General features: G+C 39.7%; 1 protein-coding gene, 1 long non-coding RNA gene and 1 pseudogene across 51 annotated transcripts in view; 2 read left to right on the forward strand and 1 right to left on the reverse strand.

Annotated features, from left to right (window-relative positions):
• The window catches only part of ANO4 (anoctamin 4), a 438203-nt gene extending 425416 nt beyond the window's left edge, over positions 1-12787 (forward strand). For 49 of the 50 annotated variants that reach the window (XM_086400957.1, XM_086400907.1, XM_086400908.1 and 46 more), the window contains 3 exons: positions 6846-6951; positions 8113-8319; positions 12028-12787. In XM_086400957.1, coding sequence (XP_086257083.1) covers positions 6846-6951; positions 8113-8304 — 298 coding nt within the window. In that variant the 3' untranslated portion in view covers positions 8305-8319; positions 12028-12787. The remainder of the gene's footprint in view (positions 1-6845; positions 6952-8112; positions 8320-12027) is intronic. The other variant, XM_086400905.1, reaches the window with a different exon arrangement.
• LOC147372295 (uncharacterized) overlaps positions 1-20338 on the reverse strand; it is a 67056-nt gene that overhangs the window by 38798 nt on the left and 7920 nt on the right. The gene's annotated exons all lie outside the window — the stretch shown is intronic.
• LOC147372296 (BTB/POZ domain-containing protein KCTD3 pseudogene) lies at positions 17501-18984 on the forward strand (annotated as a pseudogene).

Below are 20338 nucleotides of genomic sequence, written 5' to 3' on the forward strand. Positions count from 1 at the left end.
TCGCACAGAGTCGGACACGACTGAAGTGACTTAGCAGCAGTAGCAGTATAGCACAGGGAACCATATATATTCAATATTTCATAAAACCTGTAAGTATTATTACAAAATCTGATATTTATATATGTGTGTGTGTGTGTATTTTCTGAATCTCTGTGCTCTCCATCTGAAACTAACATGATGCTCTACATGTACTCTACATCTGAAGCTAACATGATATGGTCAATCAACTATACTTCAATTTTAAAAAGTTGCAGGGACTTTTCTAGTGGTCCAACAGTTGAGAATCTACCATCCAGTACAGGGGATGTGGGTCTGATCCTACTGCAACTAGAAAAAGCTTGTGCACTGCTATGAAGACCCAGTGCAGCCAAAAATTAATAATATTAATAATAAAGTTGCAGAGGAAGTAGATCTTAAAAAGTCTCATCACTGGAAAATAAATACATAAATAAAAGCAGAACCCAGAGTGCTATGCAGAGCACTGCAACCAACTTTTACCCAAAGGGCATTTGCTGAACTGGGTAGACTTAAGCTTTATTTTTCAAAACTTTGATGCTTAGGGAATATGAAAGAAAATAGAGAAATTACCAGCTTGTGAATATAAATCTAAACACATACTACATAAGACAACAACAATATTCATACTACAGTTTGCTATAACAGCAATGGCCACATGCAACAGCACAGATAAATCTTAGTAGCACAATGGTGAGAAAAAAGAAAGTCTCAGAAGACTACATACAGGATAGCATATTTTCTAGAGAATTCAAAACAAACTGAACTGAACAGTATCATTCAGACAAATGAATATACATATACCCTACAAAAATGCATGTTAATGATAAAAATGAAGTTCAGGATAAGGGAAGCAAGGAGATGAGATGAAGGAGAAGCCCAGAGGTAGATAAAAGTTGCCAGTAATGTTTTAATTCTTAGGTTGCATGGAGGATTTATGAGCATTGATTGTGTTATTACAGTATTAAATACATAAACATAAAAATTAGAGAAATGAAGAACATGAATGGACAAATTAGTTATAAAAACTTAAGAATCATAATTAGGCCAATTCTCTGCATCTGAGGGCAAAAATAATGTTATAAAGAAATGCAGAGAATGAAGAACAGTCAAGATATTTTTGAAGAATAACAAAGTGGCGATTTACCTTGCATTAGACACAGTATAAAATTATAGTAATTATGTCAGTGTGTTAACATCTGAATAGAAAATGGAATAGAATTGAAAACTCAAAACTTAAGTTATGTAATAAAGATTTAATCACAAAATAAAACATACAGTATGATTCCATTTATATAGAATTCAAAGCAGATAAAACTAAGCACTGCTGTATTTAGGAACATTTGAATGAGTAGTATAATTATATAGGAAAGCAGAAAATTGCAACAGTTGTCACCTCTTGGGGTGTCTGTCATTGACAGGCATTTTGAGGCACAGAATTCAAAGTAGATAAAACTAAGCACTGCTGTATTTATGAACACTTGCATGAGTAGCATAATTATATAGAAAAACAGAAAATTGCAACAGTTGTCTCCTCTCCGGGTGTCTGGCGTTGACAGTAAGACACTGACCACACTGTTTTAACTTGGATGAGTTTCACTTATCATTCTTTTAAACATACGTATGTTTTTATTTTCACAGTTCACAAAAAATTGGGAATGAATTAACTAGTTCTAGAATACACCTGGTGCTAGAAAAATAATATTTGCAAGCCAACCATCCATTTCTTGTGAAATAAAAGCAACTTTAGAGAATATGCTAACTTAAAAGGGAACATCCTGCCTTTCCTATGTGTAAAGTTGAAACCAAGAAACTTAAAGCTTTACTTTCAAAAGGAAAATTCTGACTCACTTGGGAAAATTCCTTCACATGTTAACATTACCGGACTGTTTAATGTCTTGGAAGGTACTAGGCTAAAAGATCATAAAAGTGACACTGATTTATTAGTTTGAGGTTTGGTTTCCTGGCTGTTTCTACAGAAGGGCAAGGAAGTATTTTCTTTGTATTGATACAAGTGCCAGAGAACATGTAGCCAACCATTTTGCAAAAGAAATATTAGACTTTGCATCAAAGACAAATATATGGGACACAAATGACATCTGAGCACAGCCCTCTCCAAAACATCTGTCAAGTGGAAAAAGCAAGGAGATCAGGGGTAGGTGCTGGAGTGTGAACTGAGAGCTCCACTTATAGTCATTCACAAGCTCATAGAAGAAAAGAGTGAGTCCAAAATTTTAGTGCAGGGTGACACAGACCCTAAGTTTGTTGAAAGGGAAAGCTCATGTCCAGAGATGCTTTATGCATCATTTAGTCAGGCAAACCCCGAGCATGGTTCTAGTATACTCTCTAGTACGTAATTCTGGAGACAGTTGAAGGCAGCGAAGAAGATGACCAACTGCTTGCTACCACTGAGTTTTAATTCCCTTAGGGTAGCAAGAAGAAATTTCTAGAGAGAAACTTGACTTTATGGTACAATGGCTTAAGAGAGTTGGAAGCCAGAAATCTGCTGCTTCTGAAAACGAACTTCCTAAGAATTTCACAGCTTCTGATTCTTGTTCTTAGAACCTAAGTGGCCACACAGACATGTTGTGTTCCTCTGGGTACAGGTTAGCAGAACTCTGTGATCTATCACAAATGGGCATATATGACTCACAGTCTGAATAAACAGATGCACATTCTCAACAACTTGAATCCTGCATAGAAATTTTCTAAAATGTTGCCAATTCACCATAGCCATGAGTTTGTGTTTTCTAAATATGAAAAAGCATATAGTAAATAAAATTAATTTTTTTAATTTTGAAAAAACATAAATTAACATTTAAAACCACCACCTAAAATCTTTTGCTTCCCTTGTAGCTCAGTTGGCCAAAAATCTGCCTGCAATGCAGGAGACTGCGGTTCAATACCTGAGTTAGGAAGATCTCCTAGAGAAGGCAACCCACCCAGTATTCTTGCCTAGACAATCCCATGGACAAAAGAGCCAGGCAGGCTACAGTCCTTGGGGTCACAAGAGTTGGACACAACTTAGCAACTAAACCAACCAACCTAAAATCTTTTAAACATATGTATGTTTTTATTTTCACAGTTCAAAAAAATGGGAATGAATAAACTTGTGCTAGAATATACCAGGTGCTAGCCCATCAAGCTCCTCTGTCAATGGGATTCTCTAGGCAAGAATACTGGAGTGGGTTGCCATTCCCTTCTTCAGGGGATCTTCCTGACCCAGGGATCAAATCCAGGTCTCCTACACTGCAGGGAGATTCTTTACCATCTGAGCCACCAGGGAAGCCCCAAAACCTTTTATCTTTTATGAATTTACAAATAGTCATTGTGTTTGATAATCTATTCTCGTTGGGTCAGGAAAAGTATTTTATTATTCTAATTTTCATACTTATATTTAATGGCTGTTTATATTTGACATGTCCCTAATTTATTCAGCTATGCTGAGTGAAGGAATTCATTTATTTGCTATGAATTTATAGCAGGACTTAATAAGATACATATGGGGCTTCCCTGGTGGTCCAGTGGTTAAGAATCTGCCTTGCAGTGCAAGGGACATAGGGAATGATCCCTAGTATGAGAAGATCCCACATGCTGTGGAGCAACTAAGCCCATGCGCCACAACCAAGATTGTGCTCTAGAGCCCCTGAGCCGCAACTACTAAGCCTGCCTAGAGCCTGTGCTCCACAACAAGGGAAGCCGCCGCCACGAGAAGGCCATGCACGACCAGGAAGAGTAGCCTCCACTCTCCGCAGCGAGAGAGATGCAGCATAAAGACCCAGAGCAGCCAGAAAGTAAAATAAATAAATACATCTTAAAACAATGATACATCTGAATTGTATTTTATGGAAATAGTCAAGGAAAATGGTCCACAGAAATCAAGGAAAAGCCATGGTTTTCTACTCAGCAAGTTTAGAAGGTATCTGGGGAAGAAGAGATTTGTCAAAATTCTTTAAATGAAAACTCAAACAAGGTCTGAGAAGCTACAATAGAGCAGGCAAAACAAAGGGCAAAAGACAAGAGCAGAGAAGAGGCATAAATAGGAAAGAGACGAGTGGGTCCTGAAAAGAACTTCCTTTTCTAGTGAACCCTATTGTGGGAAAAGTTTAAGGGGTCAATGAAGGTGACTCTTGAAACAATATAGGCTCACTCCTCTTATATATACTTTTGTCTAATAATTAAGTATGTTCCCTGGTGGCGCAGAGGTTAAAGCATCTGCCTGCAATGTGGGAGACCTGGGTTCGATCCCTGGGTCGGGAAGATCCCCTGGAGAAGGAAATGGCAACCCACTCCAGTATTCTTGCCTGGAGAATCCCATGGACAGAGGAGCTTGGTGGGCTACAGTCCACGGGTCGCAAAGAGTCGGACACGACTGAGAGATTTCACTTCATAATAAAAAGCACACTGCCATTTTTCTTCTAGATTGTTGACATGGACTATATTTGAAATATGTATAGCTAAAGATGAACAAAGGAACTACATTCGTTGTCTTAATTGAAGAAAACACAATTTTGTGTTCTTGACTAGCTGTGCTCTGCAAAAAGTAAAAGGAAGTTACATAGTCTACACAAACTTTTAATCTTAAATAAAATTATTCTTCCTAAAATTCCAGGCATTGTTATTGGACCTATGGCTGTAACAGATTATTTAATCTTACCGAATCCTCACCATCACAGAGAGAATCAAGTTTCAAGGCACTAACAGACTCATTAATTTTTCTGCAGTATAGCGATTTACAGTGTTTTATTATTTTCAGGTGTACAACACAATGATTTGATATTTGTAGATTATCCTCTATTTAAAATTATTATAAAATACTGGTTATATTTCCTGTGCTATATATTACATCTTTGTGTCTTATTTATTTTATACTTACTCGTTGTACCTCTTAATCCCCTTCCCCTATCTTGGCCCTCCGCACAGCCCTCTCCCTGTTAGTAACCACTAGTTTGTTATCTGTATATATGAGTCTGTTTTTGTTACATTTATTTCTTATATTGCACATGTAAAAGAAAACATACGGTATTTTTCTCTGACTTACTTCACTAAACAGATGGATATATATCCAAAGAAAATGAAAACACTAATTAGAAAAGATATATGTAGAAACCAATACAACATTGTAAAGCAATTATCCTCCAATTAAACATTTAAAAAAATAAATATAAAGAGGCAAAAAATATATACACACCTCAATGTTCATAGTAGCATTATCTATAATAGCCAAAATATAGAATCAACCTGAGCATCCATCAACAGATGGATGAATATGTGATATGCAATTAGATAGATACATGTGTACATACACACACACAATGAAATATTACTCAGCCATAAAAAATAATGAAATTTCACCATTTGCTGCAACAGGGAGGGTATAATGCTTAGTGAAGCTGTCAGAGAAAAACAGATTCATTCTTAATTTCAGTAGCAAGTACTCATCAAAAATATCACTTTATTGGCAAAATAATCATAGTACAATACTATTAACATTCCATAGACACTAATAATAATTAAGATGGTTGTATTGATTATTGTAATAGTCACAGCTCTTAGGGACGGGGGAGCCTGGTGGGCTGCTGTCTATGAGGTTGCACAGAGTCTGACACAACTGAAGCGACTTAGCAGCAGCAGCAGATTTTTATAGTCTGATACTTTTCAAGGATGCTCTGCATAGGAAGTGCCCTATGTCCTCCATATACAAATTAGTGCCAACCTTAAGTTAGGTACTGTCTTAGAAGAAAGTGAAGTCACTCAGTCGTGTCCAACTCTTTGCGAACCCATGGACTGCAGCCTACCAGGCTCCTCCATCCATGGGATTTTCCAGGCAAGAATACTGGAGTGGGTTGCCATTTCCTTCTCCAAGGGATCTTCCCAACCCAGAGATCAAACCCAGGTCTCCCACATTGCAGGCGGACGCTTTAACCTCTGAGCCACCAGGGAAGCCCTATAGAAGAACCTAGGCAATCATAATTTTGATTCAGATAAAGGAAATCTGGTATGTCTACACAGCAGACCTGTTGTAATAACCAATATTTCTAGATCTTTTCACATTTCTGAAGCTAATGAAAAGAACATTCAAAACACATGAAAACACTAAGGCGATGACAGTCCCTTCTTAGTTTTCCCATGTAATAGTACTAATGAATAGTAAAGGATAAAATGTAGTCACAAGGATTTAAGTTCCTAGGATAAGACTTGGTACTTAGTTCATAATATTCATGGAAGTTGATGACTCACAAGTTACAGGTGGAGCATATATATATTAGGAAGGACTCTAGTGGCAAGTGACAGAAATCCAGTATAAACTGATTTAAACAGAAATCCATTGGTTCAGGTGACCAGGAGGTTGTTAATGATATTAACATTATTAACGACTAGATTCCAACCCTCCAGCAGCATCAGCAAGAGACTGCCTTTGTGCTGGCTCTGCTCTGTTATTTGACTGCATTCTCAGGCAGGCTGGCTTCACACGCATCTGTGACACCCACCAGAAGCCCCAGGCTTTTACTTTCTGTGGAGTTAGTAATAATTCACTAAGTGATCATTCTTAGCAGAAGACCCGGTAATGAGTTTCACTGACCGGGTCTGATTCATCTTCTGAGCTCGGATCACCGAAGAGGCAAACCCTGCCCAGCCCACAGGGATGACTCCCCAGAGAAGGAGAGAGAGTCTTTCACCAGAAGAAGAGATGCAAAACCACACATGTCTCATATACAGAAACTTTGTATACTTGTCTCCCATGAATGAGGGTTACATAGTAGGGAGAAGAGATTTGGGAGGCAGGAAAATGATAATTTGGAATGTAAGATTCTCCTGTATGTTTATAGATACCGAGACTACCGTGACCCTCCTCATTCACTGGTGCCCTACGGCTACACACTACAGTTCTGGCACGTCCTAGCAGCCCGACTGGCTTTTATCATTGTGTTCGAGGTAACTTTTCTCACCCAGTTCCTTGATTTCCTTTGACCTAATGAAGCAAATAGAAGTAGCAGATGAATATAAGTTACAAGAACTTTCAATGTGATTATGTATTGTCTAGAAGCAGGATAAGTAATACTGTGCAATCTTTTTCTCATTTTCTTCTCTTTAATTAAAGTACTTGAATTTTCTGAGAAATATTTGAAAGTCCACTGTTGATTGTTAATGTATAAGTCAGGAATCTTTGGTCCTAAGTTTAATATTCTATGGCTGTGGTTCTTAAAATTCAGGAAAATTGCCATTTTTCCATCCCCACGCCCAGAGATTCTGATACACCATGCCTGCAATTTGCTTTTCACAGTCCTCCAAGATGCTTCTGATGTTCAGGGACAGTGTTTAGAAAACACTGAAATGACTGTTACAAGTGGCAGCCTCTGGTTGTGCATCATCATAACATTACTTATGAACTTATAAAGTGTAATCTACCTAGAAGATTATGCCTGTATTATGTGTCAATAAAATTACATCATCTATTTTCTCCTAGTCTTTAAGAAAATTGTACTAAAAATAGTTTGCATTCCCATAACTGTATCCCAAAATGGAAATTTCATCTCTCATTACATATATTAAAGCCAGATTAATGCAAGTGAAGGCTGCCTCTTGGCTCAGACTGAAAATTCCTATACAGGCATACCTCAGAGATACTGCAGGTTTGGTGCCAGACCACCACAATAAAGTATTTTGTCATCTGTGGAGCCTTTTAAAATATTTTCTTACAATTATCATAATGACACCCATTTTGTGGGTGGAGGAATTGAGGTTCAGAGTGACTTATCCTCAGGTAAACCATCTTCAGTGCTAAAAATGGAGCTGGGATTCAGATCTGGCCTTGTGGTTCCATGGTACTTTCTTCTGGCTCTTGTTTGCAGTCTCTGGCCATTGCTTCTCCACCTTCCTTCCCGAATCCTCATTTCCTATGTGGTGCCATCCCACCAGATTCAGTCCTCGCCTACCCTGTGACTTTCTCTCCTCACACACACCTCTCCTGGCTTCATCCCACTTTCCAGAAACTCCAAAGGCTCCACATCCCTGGTCTTGACCAGCTCCCAGAGCTCTTTCAGTTCAGGCTGCACAGTAGACCTGACTCTGCTGTATTCTCCCCTGTGTTTTTAGCACCTCGTGTTTTGTATAAAGCACCTCATTTCATATCTGATCCCAGACCTCCCAAAAGATCTAAGGGATCGAATGAGAAGAGAGAAGTACTTGATTCAGGAGATGATGTATGAAGCAGAACTGGAGCGTCTCCAGAAGGAACGAAAGGAGAGGAAGAAAAATGGAAAAGCACACCACAATGAGTGGCCGTGACCAGGTCGGTGAGAGGTATGTTCATGCTCTGAAATCTCTCCTTGGATGGGAGGGGCACTTTTAACTCCTTGAAACACAGCTTGCAATTGTTCTCTTGATAGGGATGAAAATAAATCCTTTAAAGTTAGTTGCACAGTCATGTCCAACTCTTTGTGATCCCACTGACCACGCCAGCCAGGCTCCTCTGCCCATGGAATTCTCCAGGCACGAGTATTGGAGTGGATTCCCATTTCCTTCTCCAGGGGATCTTCCTGACCCAGGGATCAAAACCTGCCTGCATTGCAGGCAGGTTCTTTACCAACTGAGCCACTAGGGAAGCCCAGTAGTAAATAATACTTTAGAAGCTTCCAAGACCAGCTTGTTTCTTACTTTAATTGCTAATTTAACCGAATCTCCCTTTGCACACAACTCCTGCAGCTCTTCCCTGCCTCCGTGTCACACTCTGGCCTGGCAGCCAAGATCTTCACAAGTTGGCCTATGTGTCCCCCAAAATAACCTTGCCCCAGTACCACATCCACTCCAGTCTGGCTGTTCTCTTTCATCAGAAAGAAGGGGCAGATTACCCTGGGGATATTAAATCACCTTTTCATCTCACCCACAATGGCCTCCCCTCCATCACCCAAGCATCATTTCTTCCCAGGTTGACCCATGTCACGCCACACCTTCTAAAAAGGTTTCCCCAGATTCATCAGCCCACAGAGACTCACTCCTGATAAATATCTCTGGTTACTGCATCAGTACCACATGTATTGACAGATATTGATATTAATTTGTGATTTTCAAACAGTTATTAGGCTTCCCCAGCACAATTGTAAGCATCTTTAGGAAAGTCCCTATGGCTTGTAATCAATTCTTCCAACTGTCAGTGCAGTGTTAAGCACACAGCACCTATTAAATAAATTCACATTTAGGGGCTTCCCTGGCAGTCCAGTGGTTAAAACTTTCACCTGCCAATGCAAGGAATGCAGGTTCCATTCCTTTTCAGGGAGCTAAAATCCCACACAAATTGTGGCCAAAAAAATAAAATATAAAAAAAATCAATATTGTAAAAAATTCAATAAAGACTTTATTAGTTAAATGTGCATTTTTAAAGGTCAGGTGCATTACACTTAAGAAAGTTCCATGATGTTCCCACATATCTTACCTTTCTGGCAAGGCAATTACTATCTGTGTGTCCTTGGAAAAGTCACTTTGCTTTGCTGGGCTCAATTTCTTCAATGATAAGATGAGCCCTCAGTTCTGATACTCTGTGAAGCTAATGTTGCAGCATTTGTTTTGCCTTCCTTTCTCTCTCCACTTGTTTGGAGACTAACCTTGAAAATTTGGCTTCCAAAAGAAAAATGAAATAAACAGGAAAAAGTATGTTTTTTTATTTTTCACATAGGTAAAAATATAGCCGATATCTGCAGAATGTTTGTTGTTGAATTAGTAAAGTTCTGTCAATGCAGATCTGTACTAGTAGTCCAGGAGTTCATTGTGAGTCAGGTGTGACAGTGGGCCTGGGGGAATGCCCCTAGCCCCAGGCCACAGGGTAGTAGAGGTACATGGATGCTGATGGTGCTCAGAACCACCCCCAAGAAAAAGAAAGGCAAAATGGCTGTCTGAGGAGGCCTTACAAATAGCTGAGAAAAGAAGAGATGCAAAAGGCAAAGGAGAAAAGGAAAGATATACCCATCCGAATGCAGAGTTCCAAAGAATAGCAAGGAGAGATTAAAAAAAAAAAAAAAAAAAAGCCTTCCTCAGTGAACAATGCAGAGAAATAGAGGGAAACAACAGAATGGGAAAGACCAGAGATCTCAAGAAAATTAGAGATACCAAAGGAACATTTCATGCAAAGATGGGTACAATAAAGGACAGAAATGGTATGGACCTAACAAAAGCAGAAGCTATTAAGAAGAGGTGGCAAGAATACACAGAAGAACTATGCAAAAAAGATCTTCACGACCCACATAATCACGATGGTGTGATCACTCACCTAGAGCCAGACGTTCTGGAATGTGAAGTCAAATGGGCCTTAGGAAGCATTGCTATGAACAAAGCTAGTGGAGATGATGGAATTCCAGCTGAGCTATTTCAAATCCTAAAAGATGATTCTATTAAAGTGCTACATTCAATATGCCAGCAAATTTGGAAAACTCAGCAGTGGCCACAGGAGTGGAAAAGGTGACTTATTTTGGGGGGCTCCAAAATCACTGTGGGCAGTGACCACAGCCATGAAATTAATAGAGGACTGCTCCTTGGAAGAAAAGCTATGACCAACCAAGACAGCATATTAAAAAGCAGAGACATTACTTTGCCAACAAAGGTCCATCTAGTCAAAGCTATGATTTTTCCAGTAGTCATGTATGGATGTGAGAGTTGGACCATAAAGAAAGCTAAGTGCTGAAGAACTGATGCTTTTGAACTGTGGTGTTGGAGAAGACTCTTGAGAGTCCCTTGGACTACAAGGAGATCAAACCAGTCAATCCTAAAGGAAATCAGTCCTGAATATTCATTGGAAGGACTGATGCTGAAGCTCCAATACTTTGGCCACCTGGTGCGAAGAACTGACTCATTAGAAAAGACTCTGATGCTGGGAAAGATTGAAGGCAGGAGGCAAAGGGAACAACAGAGGGCGAGATGGTTGGATGGCATCACCAACTCAATAGACATGAGTTCAAGCAAGCTCTAGGAGACGGTAAAGGACAAGCCTGGCGTGCTGCGGTCCAAGGGGTCACAAAGAGTCGGACAAAACTGAGCAACTGAATAACAGCAACATAGATGCTGAACACTGGTTCTGCCCTCAATTCCAAGAGTAGCCCTTGACTTCACTAAAGGCAAGAGATGTTTTGCTACTTAGTAATTTTGCCATTTTCCCCAGCTGTCATTTGGCTATGTGAGTTCAGGAAAATTACATTTTTCTGAGTCTGCTTATTTGGTGGAACTAATATACAGCTCAAATAAGGCCAAATACGTGAGACATGTACAAAACAAAGTGCTCTAGAATACTATATGGGATTTGCACTGTGGCTGAGCACCGTGTTCTAGTCCCGTGGATTGCAGATCTGGCTTTTCCATTCTCTGTCTGGCCTGAGTTGGAGAATTCCTGTGGATTCAGTTTCCACATTTGCAAGGAAAAAGGAGTTGGATTAAACAATCCTTTAAAAGCCTATCTGGCTTTAACCTTCTGGGATTCTATAATTTGCTCCAACCCCCTGGCCCACGCACCATTTTGACCACCATTTCTCTGGCTCTGGTCAGCTCTCAGAGGAGAAAGGCTGACCATCCAGACATCTTGAGTTGGAGTAGGAGGCAGACATTAGGGAAGAGAACTGTTCCAGGGCCCAGAGACCAAGGTGCTGCTGTGCATTATCCCCACCTCACACCCCAAGACAACTCTGCACTGCAGGGCCCTTCACGCTTGGGAGATGGGAGTTCCTTCTGGCCTCATCATTTGATTTGCTTTCTCCCCAAAGAGGCCATTTCTCAATTTTTCTTAAAAGCGTAGTCTTTGTCTCTATTTTCCCAACAGTTGGCAGGAAGCCACCTTCCTCCAGACTGTGCCTCCATCTGTTCATCTGTAAAGTGGGCACAGTAATGTTTATACCCTACCTGACTTCGTTCAGGATTATAGATTCCTTGAATATCTTTGATTTCATGCTAACAAGTATAGACCATTGCACATTCTGTCCTTTCAGCCATCATGTCTACTTAGAATCTTAATACTTTCTCCTTTTTTTCCAGATAATCGTTCATTTCCAGGCCTAGGACCTGAATACTTGTTTACTTCTCCCGGCTGTGCAAAAGCACATTCAAGTGAATGACTATAATGCAACCGCAGTGCATGTCGCCGAGGTCGGCAGCAGCAGAGGGGTCAGCACCCTGAAAGGACTGCCTGGGAAACCACGCTGCTGTGAAGTCACATTGCAGCCCAGCACACAAATGCTATCTATCCACAGACCATTCTTGACCAAGCAAGCATGCACATCATGGGCAGTTACATTCTCAAGTTTTTAAAAACAAGGGGAACTTGTATACTGGGCCTGTTTTTCAGCCTGTTTGCTATCTTTTTTGCATTCTAACCCATGTGAATTTTACAGACACTGGGCTAAAAAGGGTATTCGGACACCTGGACACATTCCTAGAATGTCATCATATGGTCCTAATTCCGTGTCATCAAACAACACAAACAAGACCCTGTTTACAACTTTTTCTTTAATTTCAGATCTTTCTGAGGAGATTATTATATATGACATATCTATAGCTATGTGTATGGCCATAGATGTATTTCTGTGTGTACATATGTATAGTCATATATTCTTACATATGTACATACAAATACAGAGATATATAAAGTACATAGAACTTCCTTAATTGTAAATAGCCAAAAGGTACTGACATGAATGACAGATTTTCACATTTAAATAGTCATCAACGTGAAGCCATGTTTAATGCTTGTATAATGTGATGCAATAAAATTTAAAATAAATTTATGCACATGGAATATTTTTAGCTGGGTCTTCTGAAATTTTGTTGTCGTTTCTTCTCACAGAATAAGAAGAATCATAGTGTCATCTTTAAAGACAGTCTGTCACTCCCAAACACTCCTGAAAAATGACTTCATCCTTCAGAGAGACTGCATTTTTCTTCCTAAGGCCCCTTTTCTATCTTTCTTGATGCTGCCTTCTTAGGGTACCCAGCTGACTAATTAGAAATTACTCAGAAGAGGACATAAAATGCCACCGACATACTTTGTGGAGGAAATATGGAATACAACCAGTGATACACACAATGCTTTTGATTATCCTGCCCGCTAGTATGCTCTGCTAATCCTAGCAAAGGGACTGTCTGGATGGGCCATGAGGGGCAGGTTGAGGAGTGCACTTCTAAGCAATGCTTGTTGTTATAATTACTCTTCTTCCAGAGATTGCAGAACCTGACCTTGAATTATTATATCACCTTGCTGTGCCAGTCAGGGAAATGGGAGTGCACCTCATCCATCAACATTGTCTCATTCTGGCTGTGGAATCCTGAGCTGATGGAGTCCCAAGATCCTTAAATGTTCCCTTAGATGGGGACAGTTGGTCAGCGTGGCTTTGGGCAGGCTAGAACTTCAGCCATTTAGTAGTTTTATCTTTTTAGTATTCCTTCTGACCTGCTGTTGCTGGGAGTGAAATGCAGTTAACCTTCAACACCACAGGTTTAAACTGTGAGGGTTCATTTATAAGCAGATTTTTTTTCAATAAATATACAATATAGTACTCTAGTATCTGCTATTGGTTGGATCCATGAACCATGGACATAGAGGGCCATCAGTATAGTAATATCCAGACTTCTGACTGGACAGAGATTGGCGCCCACAGCCTCTGCATTATTCAAAAGTCAACTGTACTAACCCTAGCAGAGCCTAAACTAAGGATATGTATGGGAACTGAAAACAAGAGGCCACTGGCAGAGTTTTCAATCATGGTTAAGAAGTCTGAAATATTTCACACGTTGGCCAGAGGAATTTCCATGGAAAGTCTCAAAAGATGAAATATAAGAGATGCTCCAAACAGGCAACTTGCTCTACTGACCCAGTCCTGCGGCTTTTGCTTGTTATGCCTAAAGCTCTACCTTGAGCATCATGGCCCAATGGGTCCCTGATTTTGACCTAGTCATAACTTCTCTCCTGTTCCGTGGAACAGGAAGAGTGGTGGGGGGCAGGGAAAGGAACTGAACAACTTCTTGGGTTTGCAATGGGCCGTGAATATTCAGAACTACATAGAGGACCATGCAACACACTGGTCAGGATAAGGAAGTAACATTTGGTAAGTACCAGTTTATACCTGGTCTGAGCATAGACTGAACTTCAGACTCTCTGGCCAGAAATATATTTTTCCCCACGGAATTCTGCCTTTGCTATTGCAAGTGCCTCTGGCAATCACAATTCTTGATAATGTTTCTAACATAAAACCTCTTCTCTTTCCTCCTCCCATCTCTCCCTTCATTTTTTTCTACCAGCACAGTGAATGCACTTTTTCATCTTTACTGTTTTGGGTACAAGGAAGACATAGTGAACATCTTAAGATGTTTGTAAGTTTGTAGAGGCAGAAAGGTGAAGAAGGTGGTAGAGGGGAATTTCCGAGGGACTTTGTAAGAAATCAAGTGTTAGGAGTGACATAATGACATAGGTAGTTTCTGACTTCCCTCTCCCTCCCAAGAAAGAAACTAACAATTATTTATGGGTAAGACACCACTAAGAAAAGCCTAGAGCATGGGAGTGGGACTGAAGCATCTCCTCCACACCGTAGGGACCAAGACTGGTGAGAGTATGCAGGTTCCTTAAAAAACTAAAAACTACCGTATGATCCAGCAATCCCACTCCTGGGCATATATCCGGAGAAAACTTGGTTCGAAAGGATACATGCACCCCAGTTCACTGTAGTGCTGTTTACAGTAGCCAAGACATGGAAGCAACCTAAATGTCCATTGACCAATGAATGGATAAAGATGTGGTACATATATATAATGGAGTATTACTCATCCATTAAAAAGAATGAAATAATGCCATTTGCAGCAACATGGATGGACCTGGAGATGATCACACTAAGTGCAGTAAGTCAAAGACAAAGACAAATATCATATGATGTTGCTTACATTCAAAATCTTTTAAAAACAAATGAACTTATTTACAAAACAGATATGAATACGATGTTGTAAATCAATTATACTCCAATACAATTTTTAAAAAAAGAAACAGACTCATACATAGGCTTAGAGAAGAAACTAATAGTTCCCAAGACAGGAGAGTGGTAGGGAGGGATAGATTGGGAGTTGGGGATTGACATGTAGACACTGCTATATTTAAAATAGATAATAAAGACCTACAGTATAGTGGCAGGGAACTCTCAGCATTCTGTAATAACCTAAATGGGAAAAGAATTTGAAAAAAATAGACACATGTATACGTATAACTGAATCACTTTGCTGTACACCTGAAACTAACACAACATTGTTAATTATACTCTAAAATAAAAATTTAAAGAGAAAGAAAATCCTAGAACATAGAGGTGAGGTTGAAGCACCTCCCTCACACCTTGGAGATCAAGACATGAAATTAGGAGGGTAAGAAGAATGGCCACATGCTGACCACATTGCCCTTCCCCCAGGGCAGCACAGCACCCCATTAAGAGGTCTTCCCCGGAGCCTAGCATTTCTCTATTGGGAAATGAGAGTCTAGAGTGAACCTCTAGCCTCCACAGTGTTGTGGGTCACTTCTTGGTAGCCCCAGTCTGGTCTCATTCCACAGAAATTGTGGGGAAATCTGTGGGACGTGATCACTGAAATTATGATTATGATGGAGAAGGGGTAGGGGCTTGCAAGAACCAGCATTTGTATCTTGGCAGACCCAAGTTCCTACTTGCAGGGTCCAACTAGTTGTCCCAATCAGGGACAACCTATGACCAGGAAAACCTAAGGGATGCAAGTCTGCCTGATTCAGATCCTCAAATGAAGAGCCTTGCTATCCCTAGAGTCTGGTCTGCAGCAGAGGAGCTGAGTCATAGCCCAACCCACTGCTGAGTGCAGTTCCAAGTACCCCCTGACCAGAAAGCCTGGAAGCTACACAGCTCAGGAATACAGAGCTACGTAGCTCTGCTTGAGCAGAGAATGGCAGGCTGTTATGATCGCTGCAAAGCAAAGTCTTTCAGTATAGGGCCAGGGTTCTTGGAAGGACCAAGTCAGATTCAGTCAAAACCACAAAGTGTGTTCTGGGCTCCATCAAGGCAGGGAAACTAATTCATACACCCATCCATTACTGAGTATAGCATCTGGCCTCTCCCAACCAGAAAGCCTGATCCAGAACACCTGAGAAGAGCTTGGAGTTGACCTTTCCATTTCACCCAGGCAGAGGAGTTAAACCACCCCTTTATCAATTGGTAACTGTACCTCCTGGCCCACCTGGCCAAAACACCTGGAAGCTGCATAGCTCAGCAACACTCAAGTAGAGAGTATGGCAGGCAGAGATGATAGGCTGCAAAGCAAAGCCAGTGGCCCTGTTTGGCCAGGGAACTTGGAGAATGGGTTGACTTGAGACAAGAGCACAAAGAGCCTTGCCAGCCTTGGAGATGATTCTCCTGTTCTACCTGGGCAGGAAACTGATTTGTTGCCCTCCCATTGCTATACACAGCATTCAGCTTGCCCAGCCAGAAAGCTAACCAGAGCAGACTGGAAGCTGTACAGCCCACCCAACAACCTTGCTTACAGTGATGCTTGAAGAGAGAACACAGGCTGTGGCTTTTCAGTCTGCAGGGCAAAACCAGTGACCTCATCTGGCCATATAATTCAGTGCACATAACTGCCTGATTCAGATCCCCAAACGATGAGTTATGCAGACCCTGGAGCCTGTCTTGCTGCCCTACTGAGGAAAGGAAGCTAATTCATAGTTCTGCCTCCTGTGGAAAATAGTATCCTGTTCCAGTTATCTAGTAAGTCTGACCAGAGAACTCAGGTAACCTTGGAGCCCATCCTACTGCCTTACCTAGGAAGGGAACAGAGCCAAAAGTCCTATCTAACACCACCCCAGACCCCAGCCTGAACAGTGGACTCATCTGAAAATACACCCTCATGGCAAGTCCCACCTGTCCAAAAATATTACCATCAAACATGTCCAGAAACCCAAAATGAGCCAACCAGTAAAGAACTGTGCCAAAGTAAATTTTAAAAGTCTGGAATTAGAGACTTTTTACTAAAATGCACAGATGTCAACATAAGGAATCAAGGATCAAAAAAAAAAATCAGGTAAAAGTGTAAATGTGACACAAAAGGATATAAAGTTCCAATAACTGAACCTAAAAGAAGGGAGGTATATGAATTGTCAGACAAGGAATTTAGAATGATCCTCCTAAAGAAATTTAGTGAACTATAAGACACAGCAGACAAATAAACAATCAGGAAAGCAATGACAAACAAAATAAGTTCAACAAATAGAAACCATCAAAAAGCCAGATAGAAATCCTAGAGCTAAAAATTACAATGATTGAACTCAATGACTAAAAAGTCAAACTGTCAAAAACTGTTGACTCAAAAGTCAACAGACTTGATCTAGCAGAAGACCTAGAAGACAGAACATTTGAAATAATCCAGTCAGAGAAGCAAATAGAAAACAAAGAATGTAAAGAGTGAAGAAAGGATATGTAACTTATAGGACACAATTGAAGGAAACAATATTGGCACTATGGGAATTTCAGAAGAAGAGAAAGGGAAAGAAAGCATATTTAAAGCAATAATGACTAAAAACTTCCCCAATCTTGGGAAAGAAATGAATGCCCAAATTCATGAGGCCCAAAAGTCCCCACATAGGTGAACCCAAGTAGGGCTACACCAAGACACATTATAATTAAATTGTCAAAGTGAAAGCTAAAAAGAAGTTTGAATGCAGTGGAAGAAAAGAGTGGAGCTACACACAAAAGAACACTCATAACGTCAGCAGCTTTTCCTACAGAAGCTTTGAAGGCCAGGAGAGAATGGAATGATATATTCAAAACATTGAAAGAAAAAACTGTCAGCTGAGAATTCTATACCTGGAAGAGCTGCCCTTAAGTAATGGATAAAGACTTTCCCAAACAAACAAAAGCTGAGGGAGTTCATAAGCACTAGGCTTGCCTGATAAGAAATGCTAAAGGGACATCATTCAAGATACTGTCTCTGGAGGAGACAGAAAGCCATGGAAGCTCTTCCTCTGGAAACAATATAGAGTATTTTAGAGAGTGAAATGATCAACAGGTACTTATCCAGAAAGTTGTTCACTAACAAACTGTAAGACTTGTAAACTTGTAAGACTCACATACTGGAAAAAGAATCTGTGAAATCCAAGCTGTTAACAGTACTGCAATCTCCTCATTTACAGTGAGAGAATGTGAGCTCTCCAGTAGGATGGACCCAAGGCCAAGGTGCTACTTATTCACAGGTCACACAAACGGCCGCATTCAGGTGTGGGATCTGACCACTAACATGGATACGGTTAACAAAAGTGAGGATAAGGATGTAGGCGGTCTAACTGAAGATTGGCTCAAAAGAATGGATCAGTGTAATCACTGTGCTACTCCTAAGATCAGTCTGGCAACTTCTGTGGTTCAGCATAGCCATCTTTGGATATCAGATTCTAGTCTTCAGCTCCAGTACCATGAAACCATCCATGAAGCAGTTACTTATGGTTCCATGAGACCTTACCAGAGAAAGTCCTTTGTAAGCAAGAGCAAGGAGGACTGAGAGCTTTCACAGTTACAGGGACTTCCAGACTGTAAAATTCAACAGAAATATAGAAAGCATTGTCCCTAAAAATAGTAATTTGGGTCCAATACAAGCTGAAGTAAAGCAGGCAAAAGGGTAATGGAATGTATCTAAGAGAAAATCTCATGGAACAGAAATTTAAAAGTTTGAGAGGCTCAGATAGGGGAGTGGAGGTGTATAAAATAGCCAAAGATTTTCTAGAATCCAAGAAAAGGTCATCAGAAGATGAAAATGAAAACAGTTATAGAAGAAAGGATTTGAAGGAGGAGGATTCCTTGGAAGGAAGAAAGTCCCCCACCTGGCATCATCACCAAGTATGTCTGATGGAGGAGCTGACTCACCTGGTACTGCACCCCCACCTCCTACAGAGGTCACTCTATCTCCTCAGCACAAAAAAGTGATTCTTCAGGTCAAGAGTACAGCTTGTGAAAACTCAGCAAAGTGAGTAGTTGTTACATTAATTCGGACAAGAGTTAAACTTTACTGGATTTCAATACATTAGCTTTTACATCAAAACTTTACAAATTAAGATTGGACTTCACTTTGTATCTTTTTATCAGAAATACCTGGGGTAAGGAGATAAAATAACCATATTTCTTCCAATCTTTTGGGAAATTTTTTTAGTTTTACAGGCACATTTAATAGATTATTTGTAAAGCAGGAGTCTATTTCAATGTCAATCTACTTTAGAACATACTATGTCTTAAAAAGATGATTCCCATGTAGACAAGCATCCCCTTAGAGTGTGGAAACCAACAGTTAGCATTCCTAATATTGATTAGGTAAATTAAAAAATTCCCTTTGGAACTTAGTCTCCCAATCCTTATTGTGATGGCAAAGTGGTTTACCAGGTATTTAATAAGGTGCTATGTTTATGAAAAAAACACCATGTAATTCCAAAACACTGTTAAATTGCTTGGTGTGTCAGTAAGTCCTTTAAGATAATTTTAATTGTGGTCATTTTCTGAGTCTCATTACTGAAATTCTTAAATGTTAGCAAACATCACCAATATTAAATGTCAAAAGTTCATTTAAACATTCTTAAAAGTTAGAGCAATTGTCTGTGCTTGAACAAATAAAGTAAAAATAATAAAGACAGCTTTGAGTGCCCAGAAAGAACACTGTACTAGTTGCTAGTCTGCCTTACTTTACAGCCACCGTCATTTTTTCCTGTGTTAATAATCAAGATAAATTAGAATGTAGCCATTTTGTTAAGCTTAAGAGATTGAAGTTCTGAATTTTTGGTTAAAGGTTTTGGCTGCGGCAGAAATGTTAAATATATTTTGAATTATAAGAACAGAAAAATTGTACTTTTTCCCCATTTAATTAGAATGATTTCCAAGTTTCTGTAGATAATTGTAAATTTAAAGCATTAAGCATTTATTGTTAAATAATGTACATATTCCCATTCTGAGAAATATAAGTGGGTCAAGTCAAAATAAACTCTTTAAAGCTTAAAACAAAATCAAAAAAACAAACAAATTCTAAAGGGAGTTCTTTATGTGGTGGTAAAAGGACACTAATCAACATTATAAAAACATAAGAAAGTAGCATTAAACTCACTGATAATGTTAAATATAAAGTCAAAGAAAGATTCTATAATATAGTAATGGTGGTCCATAATTTATTTGCAACTCTAGTTTAAAAATTAAAAAACAAATGTAGTAAAAAGAAAAAAGAAAATGACCACAATAACCTGTTATTTGATACAAAACATAAAAAGCACATAAACTGTAACATCAATAACCTAAAATGTGAGAGGCAAAGTATAAAGTTGTGATAC

The sequence above is a fragment of the Bos grunniens genome, chromosome 5, assembly GCF_055505025.1.
Source record: "Bos grunniens cultivar Pamir isolate PY7600 chromosome 5, Bosgru_T2T1.0, whole genome shotgun sequence".
In the NCBI taxonomy this organism is placed as follows: Eukaryota; Metazoa; Chordata; class Mammalia; order Artiodactyla; family Bovidae; genus Bos; species Bos grunniens.